Here is a 23706-nt window from a genome sequence, read left to right as displayed (position 1 = left end):
GGGCCAATCAACGCCCTCAAGGGGAGCGTTCCACCAACTGCTCCTTCCTGACCTCCTGTCCCCTCCTCTCTGCGGCTCATACAATCTTGATGGAGTGGAGAGGGACGGGTCATCTCCTCAACCTGGCGGCATTCCTCGCCAATCGCGCTGCGGAGCGGTGTCGCCGGTGTGCTGTGGTTGGCTGTGGGAGAGGCCGGGGGCCAAGAGGGCGGGCTCACAGGGGCAGCAGGGAACGTTTCGCCGGCTGGAGCGTTTGGCTGCTGTGACGACGATGGGGGAGTGTGGAGCGGGCCGGGCCGCTGGGTCGGGCCCCGCAGGGCTGTGAGGCGGCAGCGGGGAGGTCCCGCAGGCAGGCGGGGCGTCGAGGCCCGGCGCTGGCATGAAGAGGTGAGCGAGCGAGAGAGGGGTCGTGGGGGCCCGACGCTGCCATGGGACGTTGCTTGGCGCCGTCAGGTCGCGGTAATGTGGCTGAGCGACACGGCACGGGCCCACCGCCCCGCTCCGCTCTCCCCGGCCGTTCCCGTGGTCGCCGGCCTTGCGCTAGAGCTGGAGCCGGGCCGCGGTGGGCTCCCGGCGGCGGGGGCGAGGCCCAGCGGCGGGGCCAGCTCGGGCTGGCGGTGGTTCCTTTCAGGGCTGTGCGGGGGTGCAAAGCTTGGGCCCTCTGTGCGTTTCTGAGAGTTCAGATTTAAGCCCCGACCACCCTTTGCTATGACTAAAGAAGTGTTTCGAGCTTTCCTTTCGTGTCCTGCGCATAAACGCCTAGAGAGAGCGCGAAAATACTCAAAGCTGAGGCGGGGGACAATAATTACTCTCAAAACCAGCCTTGTGTTGTGACTCGCAGGTTTATTACGTGTCTTATCGTACCTTGCTAGGTGATACATCACTTTTGCCATTAAACGTTCCGCTTGCGAACGAAGTTAAATATAGTTTGGTTTCCGTTTCAAAATCTGAACATAGGCGTTTCATTTTACTGAGAGTACTTTCCTGGTGGGTCGACAGAAGGGTTGTCTGCAGAGCAGGGATGATGGTGCCGTTGATGCAAACCTGCCAAGTCTAGTAATTCCAGAGTGGTCTGATAGCTGCTAATGGTTTTTATTCTTCCTCTCAAGAGAATATTTGTACCAAATTTTATAACACCCTACAAAAATCTGTTTCAGTGGAGATTTTTGGCTGCACGTTCATTTAGAAATGATATAGATTCATACTGTTCATTTGTATTGAACAATGTGTCAGCAACTGTTTGGAAGATAAGATTTCTATTTTTGTCGCTCATGGCTTGTGTTGCAGTCATGGAATTTTGTGTGCATTGAGATGCAAAAAAAATTTGCTTGTTCTGATCTTAACCTTTCCTTAAACGGTTTTTGGACTGTTGAAGAACATAAATTTGCATCTCAACTGTTTTAAACTTGGTGTTTTAAGTGAAAGCTCTGTAGGAAACAGTACAATTTATTTTTGGCTTTTCATTTTATACTTGGAATTGGAGTAAGACTTCTGTGTTCGTGCAGAAAGCTGACAGCTGATTCAGATATATTTCTGTGTGGTTATCTAAGGCTGCTGCAGGGTAGAAACAAAGTTCTTGTATTTCGCAGCGAACTGGTTTTATGGTGAGAACGCTGTAGTGGCAGGGGAAAGGAAGGAAATTAGGGAAGCTTTGATGCTAGATGCCTTATTATGGCCTACCTCTGACAATTTCTAATTATTTTGTTTTCCAAAGCATGTAGTATTGCAGCTACAACTATGTTTTGCCTGTTGCTTCCCAAAATCCTTTGAGCCTGAAGATAATTCAGGTAGTAGGTGGAGCAGAACAACACAATTGAACAGGCTCTGACACTTCAACATTTGTGGTGATAGTGAAGTACACTCTGTGCAGAGTTTTATAGTTGCTGGTATGTTGTGTACTTCACTCATTGCTAATCATGATTTGTTTGGTTCCCAAGTGAACTTATTCTGAAAGCTGATAGTTTTTTCTGATCTTGCTCTGATATGTGTGTGTGTGTGTGTTCAGCAAGTGCATGATCTCGGAGGTTATTTCCAACAAAAACAATTCTATGGCTCTATGTAAAATGACTGTAAACCCCCCAATCATGTATCTGTATTTCTGATACATTGCCAGAAATTAGCATCCTTTTCAGCGAGCTTTTCTGTGCTGTTAAAATACGTTTTAAATCAATTTTATTATTCTAAAAGAAGGGAATTTGGGGAATAGAGCTGTATCTTTTCTTTGGCACGCACAGTGGTGGTAGATAAGTTTTCAAAGAAAGGCATTTTATATAATGATAATGAACTTTGTCATAATGGAATTCTTTTGATGTTGTATTCTGTGACTTAATGACATCTCTGTGGATGACTAGAGCTTTGAAAGGCTGACCATGCACCTTATGAAGTTAAGTTGCAATTAGATTATATAATGATAACATGTTTTTACACTGAATTCTTTACTACTAAACATGTGAAGATTATGTAATATTGCAGCAATGGACCTGCAAGCAGAGTATAGTTACTCAAAAACTATATAAGTAATATTCTAAAAAAGAGAAAAAAAATAAAGGAAAAAGTTACTTTAAAGATCTTGAAAAGACTTCTCCATTAATATATTGTTTCCATATATACCTATAAAAATGAGTTTTTTCTGGAAGTGGAATAGAAAGGCCATGATCCCTGTATGTCAGAGGCAGTTATTTGCAGCATATTAGGAGTTGATTGTGGAATGCTTTTCAAAAGAAGTGTATCAGACTTTGGAAACAGAGAGGGTAAAATGGAATTATCAAGACCAAAACACTATCTACTACTTTTCCTGGCATCTGGAAAAAAGTAAGGGGAGGGAACTAGCAGAATTTGGATGGAACTCTAGTTTAATATCCTAGTAGACCTGTAAAAACTAATGATTGAGTAATCATGTTTCCTTTGAGATGGAGAGACCCATCCTGTTGTGTTCTTCATTAGTGCCCTCGTAAAATGTTACTGTTTCACTCTGATGTCATTTTTTTTGTTAATCATGAACAAACATTAAAGCCCATTTATGTGTATCAAACAAAACTGCAGAAAAATATTTTGTAACTTGAAAACAGATTGACAGTCAGTTCAGTGAGGTCTGAAACTGTCCAGATTCTGTCCCTCAGGTGGAAGCGCTTTAAACCGTGTAACTCCTTTGAGCTGCTGCAGCAGCAGTGTCAAAGTGTGATGATGACATGGACACCCACGGGTAAGGTCTGTGAAGAGAAGCTGCTATGTTCAGTTTGAATGGCTGTGTGGTACAAGAGCCTTATGAGGAAGCTCAGCAAGTCAGCACAGAAATGTGTGAATTCCTAGTGACTGAGAGGTGCTACTTTGCATAAATTGCAGGTCCTCTGTTTGTTACTACTTTTCTTTCTGGGAAAGCTTCGTTAAGTACGTTGTTTAAAAGCATGGTGAAAATAAGTACAGTACTGCCGGGTTCCATTGCTTTCTAATGGCTTCTGAAGCTGGGATCTAGCTGAGTAGGACAAATAGAAATAATTTTCCTGGTATTTGAATGCCATCAGAGAGAAGATGTGGAGGAGTAGGGTAGCAAGAGGAGGCACAAGGACAATGAGTATTTGCTTTTTGTTTGCTGGAGTTGAATTTGTAAACATTGAGATTCTCCTTTAACTGTATGCAAACTGTGGCATCGCAGATTACTGACAGGGACATTTACATTGTAATATATTCTTAACTTGTACACTACCATTTGTTGTCATCTTTAGAAGAACAAAGCCTGGTTAAGGTACTGCAGATCTTTTGTCATACATCCAGTATGATCTGAGCTGTAAACATATACATGTGTACATATGTTGCACTCCTGTATCTGCTACCATGTGCGAGGAAATTCTATCTTTTCAAATTGTTGTTGTGTAGCTTGATTGGGAACTATCATTCTTAGGATAATATTTAACTAAGGTGTCTTCTTCTTTATTAATACTGAAGGTGATCTACTTCCTACATCATTGAAATGAATTGTCTTTCTAAAATGATAAAAAGAAAAGACTCTAGGTTTGTCTTCAGAATTGCACATTGTAGTGCAGGCACAATTTGTTTTTCATACGCTGTTTATTGCTTGCTGGAGCTGTCCATTTCTATTATTTAAAGAAATGGCTCTTATAAATTACTAAAGTTTCCATTTTGTGTTACTCTGTTACAGTGACACAATTTTCTACTACACTAAATCACAATGTTATGTGGGATGACAGATGCAGTGCACTTTGTCAGCAGTAAGTACACTAAAGCACAAGAAAAGATCTTCAGAGTGGAAAGCCTCCATATAATACTCTTTGTGAACTCAAGCAGAATATTTATTCCTGTTCATCTGAAATTAAGATTTCTTTTCCCTTTCACATATGTGTGTTTTCTGCATTTCATTACAGTTTTCCATTGCTCCATACTTGAAGGAAGTGGAAAAGGAAATGAAATAAGTAACAAATAGAAATGGGTATGTCAGCAGTTCTATGGCTGTTTGAAGACTGTGCTCACTGTTTGAAATTTTGCTGAACTATTTTTATTCTGTAGGTAGAGTGAGCCTAGTCACAGATTTAAATGAGTTTCTATTGTATTACTGAAGGCTAGTTGCAGTTCTCCAGTTTAATTTTGCCTTTCCACCCCTTTTTCTTATTCTAGGCTTTCCGCTCTGGATTTAGTTCTTTGCAAAATGAATATTGCATTATTTCACAAAGGTTGGACCCACCAGTAGAATTTGTCAAGAACAGCACATGTAAATCAACAACTTATTTTTCTTCAGGACTTCTGCGCAGCTTTAGAAGCTTTAAGCACAATGAATTCAGGCTTATGGAGTCAAGAAAAAGCAAGTTCATCCTACTGGGAAGAGCGGATCTTTTACTTGCTTCTCCAAGAATGCAGTGTGATAGACAAGCAGACTCAAAAGCTCTTGAAAGTGCCCAAAGGTAGCATTGGGCAGTTTTTTCAAGACCGTTCTTCTTTGGGACACTCCAGAAATATTCCTTGTAAGGGCAAGAAACTGCAGATTGGATTAAAGATTCTGGAACAGCCTCATGCAATCCTGTTTGTGGATGAGAAGGATGTTATAGAAATAAATGAAAAACTTGCTGAGTTGCTTTTGGCCATTACTAACTGTGAGGAAAGATACAGTCTGTTTAAAAGCAAAAACAGATTAACTAAAGGCATCCAAATAGATATTGGCTCACCTGTTAGAGTGCAGCTGAGGTCAGGAGATGAGAAATTCCCTGGAGTTGTTCGCTTCAGAGGACCCTTAATGCAAGAAAGGTCCCTAACAGGGATATACTTTGGAGTGGAGTTGCTGGTAAGTTGTTTGCTAAGAGGGAGCGTCATACATATTTTGTAAGATGAGCTAAACAGCTATTTAAAGAGGCAGTCACAATTACTTTTTTCAGGGCTGATGGTTTTGTAGAGTGGTAAAAGTCAAATGGCAACTAGTTAAGACAGGAAATGTTGTTCTTGTGTGCTCCTCTAGATGTATTTATGCAAAATTGGTGTCAACTATAAGCTTTTGAAGGATTAGATTCAGGAGAGTGCCACTTCTGCATTAGAGCTATATTTTACAAAGTCTTCCTTAAATATTTCCCAAATTGTTTACAGTTCCCACTAAGAACCTTGGGGAATATCAAGCCCCAAAGCTTCTGAAAATCAGCTTGCTTTATTTGGCACCCAAGTGGAATTTTTGAATCATTATGTCTAGTAGGAAGTAATCTTGTATTGACATGGCAAAAATTTGTTGGTGGAAGATTTGCATTGAAAGAAAACAAGCTTTTCTAAGTGGAGAGGCTTCTGCCTGCAGCTACTTTATAATGATTTCTTACTGTTTGTTCCCTAACTGTGTGTGCACACTTGCCACAAATTCTGGCAATAGAATTTTTCCGGTATAGTGACAATTACTTGTTCAAATTCTTACTGCATTTGTGTAAAAGATGCTGCTCATTCTGTGTCTGTTTTCCCTCCTTTTCTTCCTCCTCTGACACTTAGGAAGAAGGTCGTGGTCAGGGCTTCACTGATGGACAGTACCAAGGCAAGCAGCTTTTCAGATGTGATGAGGATTGTGGGGTTTTTGTTGCTTTGGACAAACTGGAGCTGGTGGAAGATGATGACAATGAACTGGAAAGTGACTATGCAGCTCCAGTTGACACAATGCAGGTAGAACTTCCTCCTCTGGAGATCAACTCCAGGGTTTCTCTGAAGATAGGAGAGAGTATAGAGTATGGGACAGTTATATTCTGTGATGTCTTACCAGGAAACGAAAGTTTAGGATACGTTGTTGGAGTGGACATGGTAAGAAAATAATCTGACTTTAATAACTTCTGCATGTGTGTTACCTAGTAAATGACATGCAATATAGATGAAGAAACATTATCCACAAGCTACTTCAGCGGAGGCTGATCTAAAATGGGAAATAAACTCTTGTGTCCAAAGATGCCTCTTGGTCATGATTGGTTTTGTTGGCATCAGGTACATGGTTTCCTATTTGATGCTAAACAGTTCAGGAGAAATAACTGGTTACTCTGAGGAGCCTCCACTGAGCTACTTGCAATGTTAGATGTCAGTCTTGAAGTAATAGAGTTGAGTGTTTGTCTTGTGAGACTGGCTTTGTACTGCCTTTTAAAAAAAGTAAACTGGATGCCTTTGTTAGCTATTTATAAAGCTTTTTTTTTTTTCCCCCATGTATTAATTGATTTGTTTGACATGTGATGTTAAAAACTGAGTTTTATGTTCAAAAGTTGGTCTTTCAAGAAAATGTGAAACTTATAATTCAAAATGATTTCTAGCACCTTGCTTTTTATTTATTTAATTAACAGTTTTCAAATTTTAGGTAGCTACTGAGTGTTTTGCTTTTGCAGACCAGGTACTTATTGCAGTAACTGTTGCCTAACAATGCACTGGAGTTGTTCTAACTTGTTTATGAAGACTGGATTTTAGTAGAATAATGCTTATTATAATAGGAAATACTTCTCAGAAGAACAGTTTTCAAGTTTGTGTTTTGTCTGTGTCATCTGTTACGTTTGAATGTTCTAAATACAAAGTCTGTTACAGGAAAGGTGTATGTTGTCAAACCTTGCACTTTCTACTTTTTACATTCTTACAGGTGTGTGAATTCTGTACTGCATAAATCCTCTCTTGGGATACATGTAACATGCTTTTCTATTTCCAGGATAATCCTATTGGAAACTGGGATGGAAGATACAATGGAATACAGCTGTGCAGTTTTGCAAGTGTTGAAAGTACACTTCTTTTGCATATCAATGATGTTATTCCAGGTATGCTCTGCTTTCTTAACCAGAAGGCAGGCTTTGATAACATCTCAGCCTAGGCACAGTTACATGATTAAAATAATACTGCAGAACGAATATCCTAGATACACTTGAATTAGCGTAACCTGTGTTACCCCTCAGTTTCCTTCTACTTTGTTACACTCTCACTGGTACAAAAGGTTTAATACTGAACAAAACTCATGTCAAATTGTATAGCACTTACAACACTATACAGATGTATAGTGCTTATTAAAGTGTTAGTGTCTGTAGTGGGAATCTTTTCAATTGGATGTCGTTCAGTTTACTCCAGGAATTTAAATTTCTTGGTTTAGAAAGGTGTTCTATGCTCAAAGTGTATTGGTAGTCTTATTCATGCATTCTGTAAGTACTTGGAAATTCATAGAAGACTGGAAAGTACACTATCCACAGGAATTCACTGAATAGTGTTAACCTGTAACCACTACAGTCCCCTGATTCCTCTTCTGAAGAAAGAAGTTTTTCATGTAAAACTTGCAGTTGTACTGTATCTAGAGACAAGTACTATCGAGTGTGTAGTTCTGCACAGCCTGTGGTCTGTAACCTCTGTCTTCAGTTTGGCTAACTGTTCTTATGTTCACTTCCTGCTTGTTGGTTTAGTTGAGATGCATGGTTTTGCATGAATTTTCTGAGGAATTCATGGGGATTTCCTTCCCCATTTTTAGGAAAAGACCAATTGTTTTGCACGTGTTAGCAGTAAGCAAAGTTTGTAATCTCGTGCATCTGTTTCCTATAATGGAAACATGCATGTACATTGAAGAGTGTGAAGTTGATCCATTTGATGTCTCCAAGAAATCATGGTAGGCTTCAGAGTAATGTAATTGTTGATGTGATAGAAGCCAATTTTATACCCTTAAAATGGTGGTTATGTGCCAAACAAGGTTTTACTCCACTCACTTGTAGAATTTTGGATGCTAGACCTTGCTTCATGAACTTCTCTATGGCATAGTGAAAGCATAGAAAATGGAAGCTAATATTCTCTTTATATACTGTCTTAGAGACTGTGTCACAGGACAGGAGGCCTCCCAAGCTTGCCTATACCTCAAGAGGTGGTGGTGACAAAAGCTTGTTCAATCATAGTAAGCCAAAGGCTACAGGTATGTATGGGAAGCAATTTTCTTTACATAGATAAGCCACAGAAATTTCTACTCTTAGGAAAAAGTGTTGCTGACATTCTCTGTCACTTAGTTACATATTAACTTCAATTTCTCTGGAAGTAATATGGTTTTATTTAACCATCATAAAGGTGGTAGACAGTTTGAAAGTATTTTGAGCAGTCTTAATGTTATGAAAAATCAGTTTGATCACAAGTTCAGAAGCATATTATCCCGTTGTCTAGTACAACTGGTTCCAGGCTGCGTTCTGGATTTTCCAAAAGTGTGGTGTGCCTTTGGTTTTGTTGTTTGGTTGTGGGTTTTTCTGAAGTTTTCAGTGAACCTAGTTTACTGTTGTCTTCCTTCTGCAGGACTAGAGAAATCTAGATTTGTATCCCAAGAACAGATCTACTTTATAGTAAATATGTTAATCTTTCCGTTACTGAAAACTGAGATTGAATTTCTGAAGCATAAGCTTCTTTTGACACTGGCTGTAGCCAGAGCTGAAAATCCACCCAAAAACCTGGAAGGGCATTTTGTTTTGTTAAAGCCATAAATCAAAATTCAGTGTCTTTTGAGTGGCTATTTGGTTTGTAGAATACTAGTAGCAATATATTCTGTAATTGGACATTGCCGTTGGGTAATGACAGAGATGGTCTTTACTAAAGTGACTGTGGTTGTCCGAAGGCACAAGTTGTAGCTGTGGAATTGGATTGATAATTTGTTTATCCTGAATTTATTTTTTAAAACAAAAACCTACCTGTTTATACCCATTGTTTACAGTAATGAAAGATTGGCACTTGAGGGGCATTTTCTGCTGCCTTTTCAGGTAGGTGACTTGAAATTTCAGCTTGGAGGATTAAGTTTGTTTGGGGTAAGCTGCTGCTTTGCTGCAAGCTTAGAATTGTGTTAGCTTTGATGGGAGAGTTTGCTGTTGTGTGGAAAGGTATTTTTGTCTCCTTGGTAGTAGAGTAACAAATTTATACTATGAAATAAGTGTGTAGTTAACCTTTTGTTAATAGAGATTCATCTCTTTAATAAAACATGTTGTTTTCCAGGATCTACCTCTGAACCTGGGAATAGAAACAGATCTGAAGTCTTCTACACATTAAATGGCTCATCAGTTGACTCTCAGTCTCAAACGAAAGCAAAACCCCCATGGTACATTGATGAAGGTAAAGAGGGATGATGGTCTTTCATGTAGGCACACACTTTAATTAAAAGACAAATCAAAACTAGAGTGGATTGATGTTCTTCAAATAAAGCAAGCGTGAGTTTAAACAAGTTGTTGTCTTGGCAGAAGACATACTGTATCATGAAAGGCATCTTGGAACCCCTGTGAAAATATGCTCTGTCTAATTTGACAGACCTTTTGTGTTACCCTGTGTGTAGAAGATGACATTTTTGGCAGTATGAGTACAGCTCCGGGAATGCCTGTGTCTTGAAGGCAAAATAAAAGCTGAGGTTTGGAAGGAATATACACAGCTACTCCTTGTAGCCAAGTGTACAGAGTAGTTCTATTTGTGCCTGTCTTTTTCTAGCTAATGTTACAGTTGTAGGGGAACTAATACTCTGCCATGTAACCTAATCAACCTAGAAGAAGAGGAAGAAAATAATCTGACTAAGCATACATATTTCTTCAGTATTTTAAGAAGTTATTTCTGTAAAATCTCTCTTTGAATTCTTAGGATGCATGTACTTAGAGTCAGTTTATTTTGTTTTGCTCCTAGATAAGTTTGTTCTTCTTTTCCTGGTCAGCTTTTCTAAAGTGTGGCTGACTCAGCAAGTGAAGGGTAGACGCTAAGATTGTTAATTTACATTGGAAACTTATGCCAGTAGTATCCCCTGAATTCCATGAACTGCAAAAGAAAGTGGGTTAAAATTGCTCTTTGTTGCCTAACAGATACTGTTCCAACAGCTTGAAAATCTTATTTAAAAATAGTTTAATGTAATTTCTAGAATAAGGTTTCAATCCTGTCTAGCAAAGCCTTTGGGAAGAAATGATTACTTAATGTCCACACGTTAATTTTAAAATCATTACAGTTAATAAAACTGGGGGGGGAATAGGTGATAAGCTTTTGCTCTGTCAGTACCAATTTGTATGTGTATTAGAGACCTTGTAGGGAGATAAGATACACAACACTTGTGCTGTTACATCTAGTTATGATCTTATTTATCAAGCACTACATTAGTCATGACTTATTTAAATCCTTTATTATTTATAGACACTGATAGATTCCTTGTGTTGGAACCAGAGTGTATTGTGATAGAGCCAGAGGAATAAGCATTTTTCCATTTGCAAATAATGTCTGCTAGCAATTACTCATCTTGTATGAGCTGTGAACAAAATGCTTTCTGCAGTCACACTGTCCAATGACTTCCTGTTTTTGCCTATTGGAATCATAACCCTTGGGGCTGTTGCACTTAAACCGAACAAAAACCAGTTTTCAGTCTAAACCTTCCGGGCTAACATCTCCTTCCTCGGTGGTGTTAACTTCTGTTGGTTGTTGTAAAAGTGGTAGGGATACTGCAGTATCTCCTCAGCCAGCTCAGTTTCTCCAGTGTTGTCAAGTGAGAAGCATCTTCCTGCATGTCCCCAGCTGTTTCTTATACAGGACACCCATTAAATCAGATGTGGTTGCAGATACACTTTATTGGTTTGATAGCTAAGTCTTTTTTGTGAAACGGGGGAAAAGTCCCTCCCTATTTACTGACATCTTTGTTTTGATTTTAACAGTTGCTGAAGACCCTGCAAAATCACTTACTGATTCATCTTCTGGATTTGGACATTCTTCACCACCACTGCAACCACCTTTAACAAACTCTGTGTCCACAGAAAACAGATTTCACTCCCTCCCTTTTAGCTTGACAAAAACATCGACTACTAATGGTTCTATTGCACATAGTCCTCTCTCTTTATCTGTTCAGTCAGTAATTGGTGATGTAAATGCTACAGCTAACCAGGAGAGCCCAACAACAGCAAGCCCAGTTGGGAACTCGCATGGTCTTGAGGCAGGTTCCTTGGCTGAAGTTAAAGAAAATCCTCCTTTCTATGGAGTCATCCGCTGGATTGGCCAGCCCCCTGGAGTAAACGAAGTGTTAGCTGGACTGGAACTGGTAAATATAAATTGTTGTCTATTAATTCCATGTCCCTGGTTTTGTTTCTGAGAGTTGGTGCCTGCAGTGCAGTCAATCTGGAGGAATTTGTCCTTACAGGTGGTCATGGAATATCCTTGTGACACAGGTAAATTCTTGGGTAAACTGACTTTTCATGGCTGGCTCAGGCAGGCTGTGAGATGTCTTTGTGTTGCAATGGGTAATTGGATCTGTAGGACTGGTCATTTATTTTTAAAGGAGAGCCCTTTGCTTATGTTATGGAGATAGAAAATGAAAAAAGCCAATTGTATGTAAACATGAAATACCCTGGCTGTAAGAGTCTTTATCTGAATGTCAATATTTTGTCTTTGTTGCATACCAGCAAACAAGCAGGCAGAGTCCTAGCATTGGGTTTGGTAATGAGTGGTAGTGGTACTGTTTATTTGACAGCCATGTGCTTTGTGTGTTCTGTGGGCCCTTTGTCAGTTCCCAGGGGCAGCAGGCATGAATTTGACTCTGTGGCAGCTGCTGCCAAGGTTGTGATTGGCTAACAGTTAAATTAATGTGATCCATTTAGGGCGATGGAGTTCTTTACATCGGGATAACATTCAATAACATTTCAGATAAAGCAGCATACAGTCATGTAGAACAACAAACACCTTTAGCTTGTGGGTTCTTTGGGTAAAGCTCAAGGTATAGTTTGCCACAGATGTTCTAAGCCTGCAGTTTAGGGTGCCTGCATTAAAACCTAGCAATCATTATTAAGCAGACAATACATCTTAAATCACGTAACTACATATTTCTTGTATCTGGTTTGTGTTGTCTTTCCTTGGTCTACATTCTGAGGCAGGAATTTTTATGCAGGCTACAGTCACGCAAAGTATTCAGACACTTGGTGATTGTGAGTTTTTAAAAGGTGCTTGGTAGTGTGCATGTGCTCTTTCTAACTACAGAAGGAATTTGGAGTGATTCAAGTTCCTTGTATTCTCTAGGTTTACTTCTTGCTGTCCTTTCCCACCCCCTCCCAAGCTGCTTCTGATAGAATTTTTGTTTAATTTTGGATGGAGTGAACGTTTAAGCATGAAGAATGTAGTGCAACTCTGAAATTTCTTTAGTAAAACCAGTTAAAGAACACTTCAGCTGAAGCTTCATATACTACAATGTATAAATTATATATTAAGCTTTAGAGTACCTGAAGGGGGTGGCTTAGGAGTAGATACTTTGTCAAATATCATACTGCAGAATTGTAGAAATAACAAAACCAATTAATTCCTCTTTGAATTTTCAGGAAGATGAATGTGCAGGTTGTACAGATGGGACATTTAAAGGAACTCGCTACTTCACTTGTGCTCCAAAGAAAGCTCTTTTTGTTAAACTCAAAAGCTGCAGGCCAGATTCCAGGTTTGCCTCACTACAGCCTGTTTCCAACCAGATTGAACGCTGCAACTCTCTAGGTACTGGGCTTCTGCTTAATACTTACCAGCTGGGAACTGACAAGGGTTTTGGTTTCATTTATTCCTGCAATATGTTCTTTGTAGCGAACAAGTATTCCTTAAATGAATTTAATTAATAGAGGATCAGTCTGTACAGAACATAGTGCTTCTGTGGATTACTCTTTTTATGCTTTAAATCAAGAACATGTTTATATATTTAGAGAAATTGCATAACATTAAGGAATTTTTTTCTTACACTGTACATTTTTTTTTTACTTTAGAAGCTGTAGGGCAACTTGTCTGATATCTGCAACTCCAGCAATATAAGATTGCATTATCAGAGAGAGAGTTATTTTTCTATAATGTCAAATTATTCTTTTCTAAATCCTGCAGTAGAAAAGCACGTATTTTTATGGTGGAAGCTTGCTATGAAATGCTCAGTGGTTTGGGGGTTTTTTAACTTCAGATACTTTAGATTTCTTGGGCCATGTTGTGTATTGCCTGGGACAATAGCAAAGACAAAAGTGATACTTGTAAGATAGTGTGGACAGGGCATTTATAATGAGGAGAGAACTTTATTCCTACTGGATAAAATTAACTTGGTGCTGCAGGCTTTCTGAAGCACTCTGAGGGCCTTGTTCACCCTGGAAGACAGTGAGTCTCAGGTATGATAAGATGCTGTTCTGTTCCAGAGAAGGAATGCTTACACTAAGGCAGCAACTTAGCTATAAAGCATTAATAAAAAATTCTTAGGGGGGATAAAATTTGAGGCTTTAAAGTGTCTTTTGAAAAAAAAAATTTCAGCCTTTGGAGGTTACTTAAGTGAAGTGGTAGAAGAAAACACTCCTCCAAAAATGGAAAAAGAAGGTTTAGAGACAATGATTGGAAAGAAGAAAGGTATCCAGGGTCATTACAACTCCTGTTACTTAGACTCCACCTTATTCTGGTAAGTTCCTAATTTGTATAGTGACATCCTGTGCTAGAAATGCAGAACCTGTTGTAATGACTGTGCATTGCTGTGCAGCTTCTGAAGTTGTGCACTGCCGTCTTTGACATGTGACTGTGCTCTTCCAATCTGACCAAGTTCTGCAGCATTTGCTGTGGAACATGAACTGATAATAATGTCCACATTGTACTGGCCCTTGTGTGTCTATACCCTTCTTGACTGGGTCCCTGGCCTGTAAAGGCCAAAGGATTAAAGACTACACAGGCTTGGGGGTGGAGGGAGGGAAATGTCTCATAAAACTTCATTGCTGAATGCTACCTAGGATACTGGTTTTGTACTCTGCTGCAGAAAGGATAGCGGGTTAGAGTGGAGTTCTACTATTTAGTATAGCTGTGTTGTCCTGTGTCTGTAATTACACTTTTGTGAGTTTGTTTAGTATGTGGCTTTGCTTGGTTTTTCTTATGCTGCTTAGACATCTAAATGGTTCTATCTTCCAGAATCAAAACAACCTTACTATTCTTTTTTTCTTTGTAGCCTGTTTTCTTTTAGCTCTGTTTTGGACACTGTGTTACTCAGACCTAAAGAAAAGAATGATGTAGAGTATTACAGTGAGACTCAAGAGCTGTTGAGGACAGAGATTGTGAATCCTCTGAGAATGTAAGTAAAAACATGAGCTGCTCTCAGGTCTCATGTAAATTTTACACTAGATCATGCTGCAGGCCTGAAAATTTTGGGTATCTGCTGCTGGACATAATCATATTTGGCAATAAAATTATTTTGCTACTCTCTGTTTGGAAATGCAGTCAGCATAAAACTATTGTAAATTTTGTGTAGGTATGACTAGAAATCATTGATAAGTGCAAGTTACATTTGTTTGCAGCATTGGTATTGCTGTGATTTTAATGCTGTTTTCTTGACAAAGTATTTGGGCTACCTTTCATAATCAGATAGATTTGGCAGGGCTTCAAAGGTTTCATTGATTGTTACAAGTGGTCAAAATGCTTTTATTTAAAGGAATTAACATGAGCTTTGGTAGTTTCTAGACACAATAAACAAAGGAAATACAGCAAAAATCTGCACGCAGTTAGTTTAGTTTTATTTGTTGTTAAACATGCAAATAATACAGTTGTAATTCTGACACTGTAGGCTGTCACTGAACAGTTAGCAGTTTTTCTTGGGATTCCTGGAATAAGTACATGACTTCTAAATTCTTGTTCTTTGTAAGAGTATGTGTACTTTGCCTGGTGTGTTCCAGGGTTCTGTGGTATAGGTAGTAGGTTACACCGAAATCTCAGGTGGTTGAGAAGGCTGAAAGTCTTCTACCTTTCCACGGTACTTAAAATTTCCTTTGCATTCCTTGTAAAGTTTTAGCAGAAAAGATGGAATGCTGCAAAACTTCAGTTTCTTAGGTCAGCAATGCAGTTCTGTATCTTTTTCTCAAATATTTCATTATTTTTGTTGTTGTTAACAACTCCCATGGCACTGCTGTTCTGCGGTACGCTGAAAACGCTGTATTAAGCAGTGCAAATTAGAGTGAAAACAGAATTAATTGACTGATAAATCAGATAACAGCTGTCCCGGTAAGCTAATGCTTTAAAAAAGCTGTACAAGATCATTAAGCACTCCACAAAATTTATACTGCATAAAAAAACCTGATAGTCAGATTGAACATGAGAAGTCAATATATAGCCCTAGAGAATTACTGTACACCTTCGAAAGAAGATTCGGGAACCTGTATTTCACCTTTTTTTTTTCCCTGCTTCTCTGACTTACCAAAAACCAGCTAATAGATCTTTTAAACCCATTTATCTTAGATATGGATATGTATGTGCTACAAAAATAATGAAACTGAGGAAAATACTTGAAAAAGTTGAGGCTGCATCAGGATTCACTTCAGAGGAGAAAGGTAACTGGGGAGGCTTTCCTTTCTTTGAGATTTTAAAGAATGATAATGTGAAAGAACTGAAGTACCTTGCTATATAATTACACCAAAACAAAGCACATAAATACTTCTCTGTAGCAATATTATCTTTACCAGAGATTTTGAGTGACTGTTGGGTTGTATAAAGGTCTGCTTCCTTGGGTCTGTAACCCTAGCTGAACAGGGTTTCTGCCATAACAGTCTTTCACTGACCGGTTCTTTCCTTGCCTTCCTAGGCCCATGTAACTCCCTTCTAGCAGTTAGGGGAGATCTAAAGCTGTTCCTCAGAAATGAAGATGCTGATAAGACTGGGGCCTTTCAAAATGTGACTTTGGTCCCTGAGGAATAATCTTTGCACTACAACGTTTCATTTTCACAATGGTTAAGAATTTAAGTATTTAAAGAAATAAAATGTGTCAGTGGCTTTAGAAAAATCCATTCCCAACCTTCTGCTTCATGTAATGATTGATTAGCATTGTATGATGGAGCTGTTTGGGAGAACTAATTTCTTTGAAAATGCTGAAAAACAGTGTTCATTGCAGTTAGTGGCAGAAAGAGAAACATTCCAGAAAACTCTGCTGGGGGGAAATAGACCTCTGGGAAGCATGTTGGCTGCATTCTTGATTGGAGAGCTTGGTCTCTAGATGGAACCTTGTACTACTACATGGTTTTTTTACGTAAGCGTTGCTGTCACTACTCACCACTTTTCTGCAGTTTCACTGTTTCCTTCTGAAAGCTTTCCTTTCTCCCAGGGAAGTGTGGTGCCAAGAGATTCCTCTGAAATACAGAGCATCTTTTTGATCTTTACTGGAAAGCTTTGTTACCTTATTGAGTCTGTGCCTTTTATTGGAGCCATTTGACACCAAGAGAGTAAATAGCAGTTTGTTTCATGAAAATGTAGTTTGTCATAATCCTACAGTTTTAATAAAGATGTAAAAATGAACCTTTTTTCCTGTTAAAATCTTGAAAACTTTGATTTCAAATCAGTCTTCAATAATGTATCTGGTTTTGCATACTAACAATATTTTTTTTTCTCTCCTCCTAGATCCTGAAGAATTTTTAAATATTTTATTTCACCATATTCTAAGAGTTGAGCCACTGCTGAAAATAAGGTGAGTCTTTTGTATTCTTTAACTCATCTACTTATAGAGGCTGATAAGGAAAGAGCATCTACTGCCTTTCAAATTGAGGTAGCTCTTAGAGCACCTTTGATTTATAATTTATATTTCTAATAAGATATAATTAAGTTATATGGACAAATTTGACGCAATCCTACATTTTTTGGTAGGTGGGTTTTGCCCCACTGGTCTCTTGCAAAAGCTCAGAACAGTTTGGCTTGAGCTGGACAAAGATCCCCTGTCCCTGTGCTGTGTGTTTTGGAGCCTTGCTGTCTTCCTGCCAGTGTTGCTGGAGGATGGCTGCTGTAAGAGCATTCTATGGCACTTCTTAATGTGGCTTGCACCATGTATCTACTTACTCCTGGGACAGGCTGCAGAGACTGGTGAATGGGTGTTTACACATGGAAACTGTTGTGCATTTCTTCTTTAAGGCTGATAAAAATATTTCAATGGTCTGCCCTGACCAGGTTTGAGTTCTCTCAATATAACAAAATTAGAGTTACTGGTATTTACATATGCCTTCATTCCTGACTGAGGCACTGCAAGGATCCAGCTGTCATAACTGAGTTTAATGGAGGTAGGGCTTGTCTCACACTGCTATCATTCTGCTATCCAGCTTCCTGGCTGCATCCTGTGACAGCAGCAGTGTTGCAAAGCATTTGCCATAGTTTTTCAGTCCTTTCCTCACTGCAGGAATTGTTTTGGTCTGTATGCTTCTTTAGCTCAGTGGTGTGTGAGCTAAGTGCCCTCTGTTGCACTGTGCAGAGATATGGGGGCTTCAGCACCGTGACTGGAGCATCTGTGTGTGGTACACTGTTCTTCCCAGGGTAGATGCCATTGAGGCTGTCTTCTGTGTTGGGCCTATAGGAGAAGTTTTTTTGGGGGAGGTGGGGAAAAGTTGAAGGGATGAGAGGTCAAGGATGTAATGAATATTCAACTATGTTTCTGCTTAGGCAGAGGTCAATGTTTGTAATCAACTGGTAGATTAAAAAAACTCCAAACCAAAACACAGTGCCTAATATTTTCAGGTATGTATAGAAAAGTGCTTAGAAAATAGTTTGTAAGACCCTCCCAGTTGGTAGTGCCTCTTTTCAACTCGATGAAATACAGTGTACCGAGAAACTGTCTGTGGCTAATGTATACTTCTGGTGAAACAGCTGGGGTACAATAATATAAGTGTAGTAATATTTATTATTAGAATTAGAACAGTAGATCTTAATGTGGGAATGTATTTGTGGTTTTTGGTAGTTGTCAGATGTACTTCTGTGGCAGAAATCACAGCTGAAAGGTGTGAAATAAAAAGGAAAGGTGCCTCTTGTTCCATTTGTATTCCATTTGTTTAGGAAATATTTCTCAGTTCATTAATACATAGGCATATGTTTTAAAAACATACTCCAAAATTGACATTGCTTTTGTTTTCTTAAAGTTTTCTGATTGCCTATTAACAAAACTCTTTATTGTTGCTGGGTTTTGGTTGTGTAAAGCATAACTCATTTCAATGCACAGAGGATGTTGTATAGACTATTTTCTGGTAGATAGTATTTCCCTGGTAGAATACCATCGTTGTGGCAGCAGAGCTTCAACAATTGTAATATTATTTTTTAATGTGTTTTTAGATCAGCAGGTCAGAAAGTACAAGACTGTTACTTCTATCAAATTTTTATGGACAAAAATGAGAAAGTCGGAGTCCCAACAATTCAGCAGTTACTGGAGTGGTCATTCATCAACAGCAACTTGAAGTTTGCAGAGGTTAGTGACAGCTGTTTGCTTTGTTAGAAGGGATGCTACCTAGATACTTGCTTATTCAGCCATGGGACAAAAGTAGGATTTGGAGCTAAACCAAAATGCAGACATGTTAGAAATGCAAGTATGAGGTTGGTGGTACAGGATACATACGTTACAAAAATAAAGTTGCCTTAATGGCATACAATCTTTGAACAGACCAAACTTATTTAGGTGAAGAATTACTAAACCAAAACTTGTTAGTTACTGCCAGCAAGTTGTCTTAAGGATTAATGTTTTGAGATGCCTTTATTTGTAAAAAGCTTTACCATGGGAAGATTTTATTTCTTCCCCATTCAGATGGAGAAGTGGAGCCTAGTACTTGAGCATGACTGGGACTTAAGACATTTGACAGTAATTCAGATGCCACTTTACTGGGGTTTTTGTGGGGTTTTTAGCTGTAGTTTTTCTCTCCAAGTACTTACTTTGCTTACCATCTTGTTAATTTTGAAGTCAGTGGGCTACAATTTTAAATAATGCATATAGGTTTATAGCATCAGAAGTATGTATCTAAATTGAGATCGTTATTGAGCTTAACATTACACTCTGGCATTTCACCTAGGCACCCTCTTGCCTGATTATCCAGATGCCTCGCTTTGGAAAAGATTTCAAAATGTTCAACAAAATTTTTCCCTCCTTGGAACTGAATATAACAGACCTACTTGAAGACAGTAAGTATATAACAGTGTGTTGTGTAATGAAGAGTTATGGAGAGTGACTAACACAGTGAAAGATCTGGGTACTTTTGGTGGGGCTTGTCATTAAATGTTTAACAAGGTAATGTGAGATGTTCAGGTGGGGAAGAAAGGAAAATTTATTGGCTAAAATGTTTAGGTTTTATTTGTTTTTCATGTCAAATAAAAGCTGTAGTTCAGAAGAATGTACAGAAATATAACTTGATTGAGTTATTTCTCAAGTATCTGTACAATTAAATTTACTTCAAGATGATGATGCTAAGATGGTTAGCAAGAACACAATTCATTAATATAAGTGTAGCACTGATTGCCTAGCAGGTATTTACAGTGTTAACTACAATAGCCTTCAGTTTGTGCTGCTTGTTTCTAAGCTTTTGGTCATAAGTTTATGAAACTTTGGAGAACTTGAGGTTCATCTGGAAACCTGCAGCATGATGGTGCTTTTCTTTTACTATAAATCTATCACCTTTTTTTGTGAATTTAAATTTCTAGCATTTGTCTTCAGAGTTCTTCTTTGACTTGCCTAAGGAAAGCCACCCAGGGTTTAATTTGAGATAAGAATTAATGACTGAAACTGTCATGGCCACCAGCTTACAGGATTTATTGGTTGGTGGGTTTTTTTTTTGGTGTTGAGAGACATGGGAGCTAAGCCAGCTGTACCAATATGATGAGAGAGAACTGACTTGATTTAGAAACCTGTTTTTACTTGGTCATGCAGTTAATGTAACTTAATTTTTAATCATCATCTTTTGCAACTTAACACTCCAAAAGTTTTCCTCTCATTCCACATTATGTCAAAGGGAAGAAGTTAGATACATCAGTATGTTTCTGCTTTGATTGGCAGTCTGGTTTTAGCTTTTTTAAGGTAGTGTTTCTCCATGTAGTTATCCTCCCTCCTTTCCATACCCTTTATCTAAAAAATAGAAAAAGCAGTCTTCCCAAATTGGGGACTAACGTTGTCTTGAAAAATGCAGCTCCCAGGCAGTGCCGTATATGTGGAGGACTTGCCATGTATGAGTGCAGGGAATGTTATGAAGATACTTCTATTTCTGCTGGGAAAATCAAGCAGTTCTGCAAAACATGCAACACCCAGGTGAGTTGTAGCCTTTGTTATTCTGCTTGGGGTTAATCCAAGTGGTACCTGCTGTAATAATCGAAAGGAGGGCAGAAGAGCATAGCGAGACTCTTGTCAGCACTAATGCAGCTGTGCATACCAAGTAAAGCTTAACCAGGAACTTCACTTGAGCTTTCTGAAAGTATTCATCCTACTGTCATGACAACTGCCAAATCCAGGACTGAATACAGGAGAGAGGTAGTGAGTGAGAGATCTTGGAATCTTGTTTCTTGTTGCCTGCTTTAAATCCTAATTTTAGATACGTGCTACCATGTTTGAATTAATAAATCCATGGCACAGAACTGCTTCATTTTGAGAGCTGTTTGGTATCTTGCATGAAGCTGTCACAGCCATGGCTTGTTTTCATAGTAGAATGAAAACTGTTGTGTTTTCTGGGCAGTACAAGCTACACTGGTAGGGAAAAGTAGGAGAAACGTTTAGTCTGCTGCTGTTAATACAGTTCCTTCTCTAGTCGGTTCAACAGTAATGTTGTTTTTAGCTGCCACTGAAACAATCTTACAGGCTGTTTTGGTTTTTTTTTCTCTTCTGAAATATCACTTCAATTGTAGGTTCATCTTCATCCCAAGAGACAGAGTCATAAATTCAATCCATTGTCACTACCTAAAGATCTACCAGATTGGGACTGGCGACATGGATGCATCCCGAACCAGAAGATGGAGTTGTTTGCTGTTCTCTGCATAGAAACGAGCCACTATGTGGCTTTTGTTAAATATGGGAAGGATGACTCTGCCTGGCTTTTCTTTGACAGCATGGCAGATCGGGATGGTAAAGCTTTGCTTTATTCTTACTGGTTTTCTCTTAATTTTTTTTGGATGTAAAAACTACTTTAAACTTAAAGTAGTAAACTAAAATAAAATGCCTTATTTTGGGGCTCTTAATGTCATTTAACTTGATGTATTTGATGCTATTTCATAGCAGCCACTGATTTGCGTAATCTGAATATTACCTAAATTGGATACCTTACTAAACAGAAATTACTGCAAAAGTTTTCTATCTCAATTCGTTCGATGTTTTTCTGTACTTTGGATGTTTGTCAGAGAGAACTAATTAAGTAATCATGTGGAGGAAGGTGTTTTTTCAGTCTCTGTTTAAGTGGATGTGCATCACTATCACATAGCACATAAATACTATTGTTCCACTAAGATGGTGGTGTCCTCAACGGAAGAAATAGTGGCACACTGCAACATAGATATCATTTCTTTGAATCTCTTTAGAGTTAGCAGTAGAAAATAGTTACCCTGTAACAATACGAGTGTCAGTAGAACAAGTGTTCTCTTAAATACTGCTGCATTAAATATGTTTAAATAAGGACTGTTCAGTTCTGGCACATGAGGAAAAACAGCAATACTTGCAAGTGTCAGACATAGTACTTTGCATGAAGCATTCTTTAACTCCTCTGTTACAGTGTGATTTTGTGGGAGCAGAAGAATGTTGCCTCCTGTTGAAAATGAGTCTGCCATGGGCTTAAAGTCTCTTCCCTCTAAAAGCCAGAAGGCACACAAGCTTTGTTTCAGAGTGCTTGAAATGTGTATGGCTGAAATCTGTAAAGAATCACTTTATTTCAGGAATGTAGATCAAATGAGATACTCACTGGTTTATCTCCTGCTGATCTTGGGGTGTTTATATCACAAATGCTTTTCTTCAGCAAGTGCTATAAGCTAAAAATGTCTGCTGGGAAACTGTCATAGATATCCAAACTTGTAGTGTTGGCATTTGCTCATTTTTAGGCGAAAAATGGCCAGGAGCAAGCTCTGCCTTAGTCCTGCAAGCCAGGTAGACACTTATGGTTTGTAAATTCATCAGCTGTTACCAGTTGTTGTGAGGTGGAGTATGTATATGTCAATGAACACTACAAGATATTCTGACACCAGCTGCAATTTTTCTTGAACAACCCACTTGTCATAGGAGTTTACCCTGCAGCAGTTCATCCACAATGGCTTATGTAGGTTTTTCAGAAGGCATTTTCAGGAGCTGGTGCTACTGTCACAATTAGAGTACATTAGAAGAGCAGAGACACTGCCCTAATCTTTTTCTCTTTCTTTCCCTATGGCCAAAAGGAGGTCAGAATGGCTTCAACATTCCACAAGTTACCCCATGTCCAGAAGTTGGTGAATACCTGAAGATGTCTCTAGAAGAATTGCACTCACTGGATTCCCGAAAAATTCAAGGTTGTGCACGAAGACTCCTTTGTGATGCCTACATGTGCATGTATCAAAGTCCAACAATGAGCTTGTATAAATGAACTATGTTCTCTGGAAAACTGAAGAAACGGTGTAGAGTTGCATTTGCTGCATTTTATGGTTAAAGGCAACCGTTGCTGGCGATGGAAGCGATGACAAGGAAGATATTGAGAGGAAAGGATTACTGTTCCAAAACCTACATGTGGAGTTCTGTCATTGAAGTATTTTGCACTCTAGGAAGTGTGCTTGTCTGTTTGTTTTATAAACAAAGTAAGTCTAAGTGAAGTTACTAAAACTTAAACCTTTAAGTGCATTGATAATACACAGGCTTTCTTGAAATGTTGAAGGTGGAGTTGTATCAGGAGAAACTTCCTTAGTCTATTTGGAATGTAAAGCTAGATAGTTTTTGCTCAGTGCATTTCTGTGGGCCAAGGATGATCATTCTCTTGTATTCCTCTACGCTCTGCCCCACCACCTCTCCCCACCCTTGACTGTTTAGCACCACAGATTCTTTTTGAGAGACATTTCAGACCGTTCATGGCATATTAATTCTGTTCTGTTACTCACCTACAAGATTATTTTCAGTTCACACATTTGCATCTTCAAAAATGAACATTCAGTTAAAGATCTGGATTTCTAGCTTGTGAAAACCAAGCACACAGATATGCTGTTAACTTGCAGTTTTTTAAGGGGGGAAAAAAGAGCAGAAGAGGGCATTAAAAGGAAACATAATTGCTGAAATACAAAATTAGAAAAAGACATCTGTTAACTTTCACTGCTAAGTGTCTATTTATAAAGCAACAAAGCAGTCTGGAACAGAATAGCAAGTATATACAAATGATTCGAGGACAAAACAATAAAACAGTGGATTGCCTCAGGGAATGTTACTGAAGTGGATTCTAGTCTTTGGTAAAACAAAACTGACTTCTCTGTGGTGCATTAAGCTGCTACCTGGGAATATGTTACCCATTTGACTCTTCACGTAGACTACTAATGACTAGTAAAAATCTCTGCCTGGAA

At 38.8% G+C, this 23706-nt stretch overlaps 1 protein-coding gene and 1 long non-coding RNA gene across 5 annotated transcripts; one reads left to right on the top strand and one right to left on the bottom strand.

The window, feature by feature from the left end:
- Positions 1-201: 201 nt before the first annotated feature.
- Positions 202-23288, top strand: CYLD (CYLD lysine 63 deubiquitinase). Of its 4 annotated transcripts, none has more exons than XM_068150541.1 (18): positions 202-387; positions 4380-4444; positions 4630-5290; positions 5971-6273; positions 7151-7256; positions 8285-8383; positions 9439-9555; positions 11118-11497; positions 12765-12930; positions 13714-13855; positions 14390-14512; positions 15670-15761; positions 16822-16888; positions 18511-18643; positions 19239-19347; positions 20346-20464; positions 21055-21271; positions 22564-23288. In XM_068150541.1, the coding sequence occupies exons 3-18, from the start codon at positions 4784-4786 to the stop codon at positions 22746-22748; spliced, it is 2865 nt and encodes a 954-aa protein (XP_068006642.1). In that variant the 5' UTR covers positions 202-387; positions 4380-4444; positions 4630-4783; the 3' UTR covers positions 22749-23288. The 4 variants fall into 4 exon arrangements, with proteins under 4 accessions (XP_068006642.1, XP_068006644.1, XP_068006645.1 ...); XM_068150544.1 differs by having other exon boundaries at positions 203-387; positions 5971-6138; XM_068150542.1 differs by lacking the exon at positions 202-387 and adding an exon at positions 444-4226.
- On the bottom strand, positions 14817-23341 carry LOC137447222 (uncharacterized). Its single transcript, XR_010988828.1, has 3 exons — positions 23254-23341; positions 16478-16553; positions 14817-15364 (listed from the first exon to the last, which is right to left on the bottom strand). It is a non-coding gene; the product is annotated as an uncharacterized lncRNA (long non-coding RNA).
- Positions 23342-23706: the final 365 nt, after the last annotated feature.

This window comes from Melanerpes formicivorus, unplaced genomic scaffold (genome assembly GCF_026170545.1).
Source record: "Melanerpes formicivorus ecotype bairdi unplaced genomic scaffold, bMelFor1.0.p_v2 SCAF_20, whole genome shotgun sequence".
Lineage (NCBI taxonomy): Eukaryota > Metazoa > Chordata > Aves > Piciformes > Picidae > Melanerpes > Melanerpes formicivorus.
Note: the sequence above shows the minus strand (reverse complement) of the source record. Positions and strands in the feature narration are given on the sequence as shown.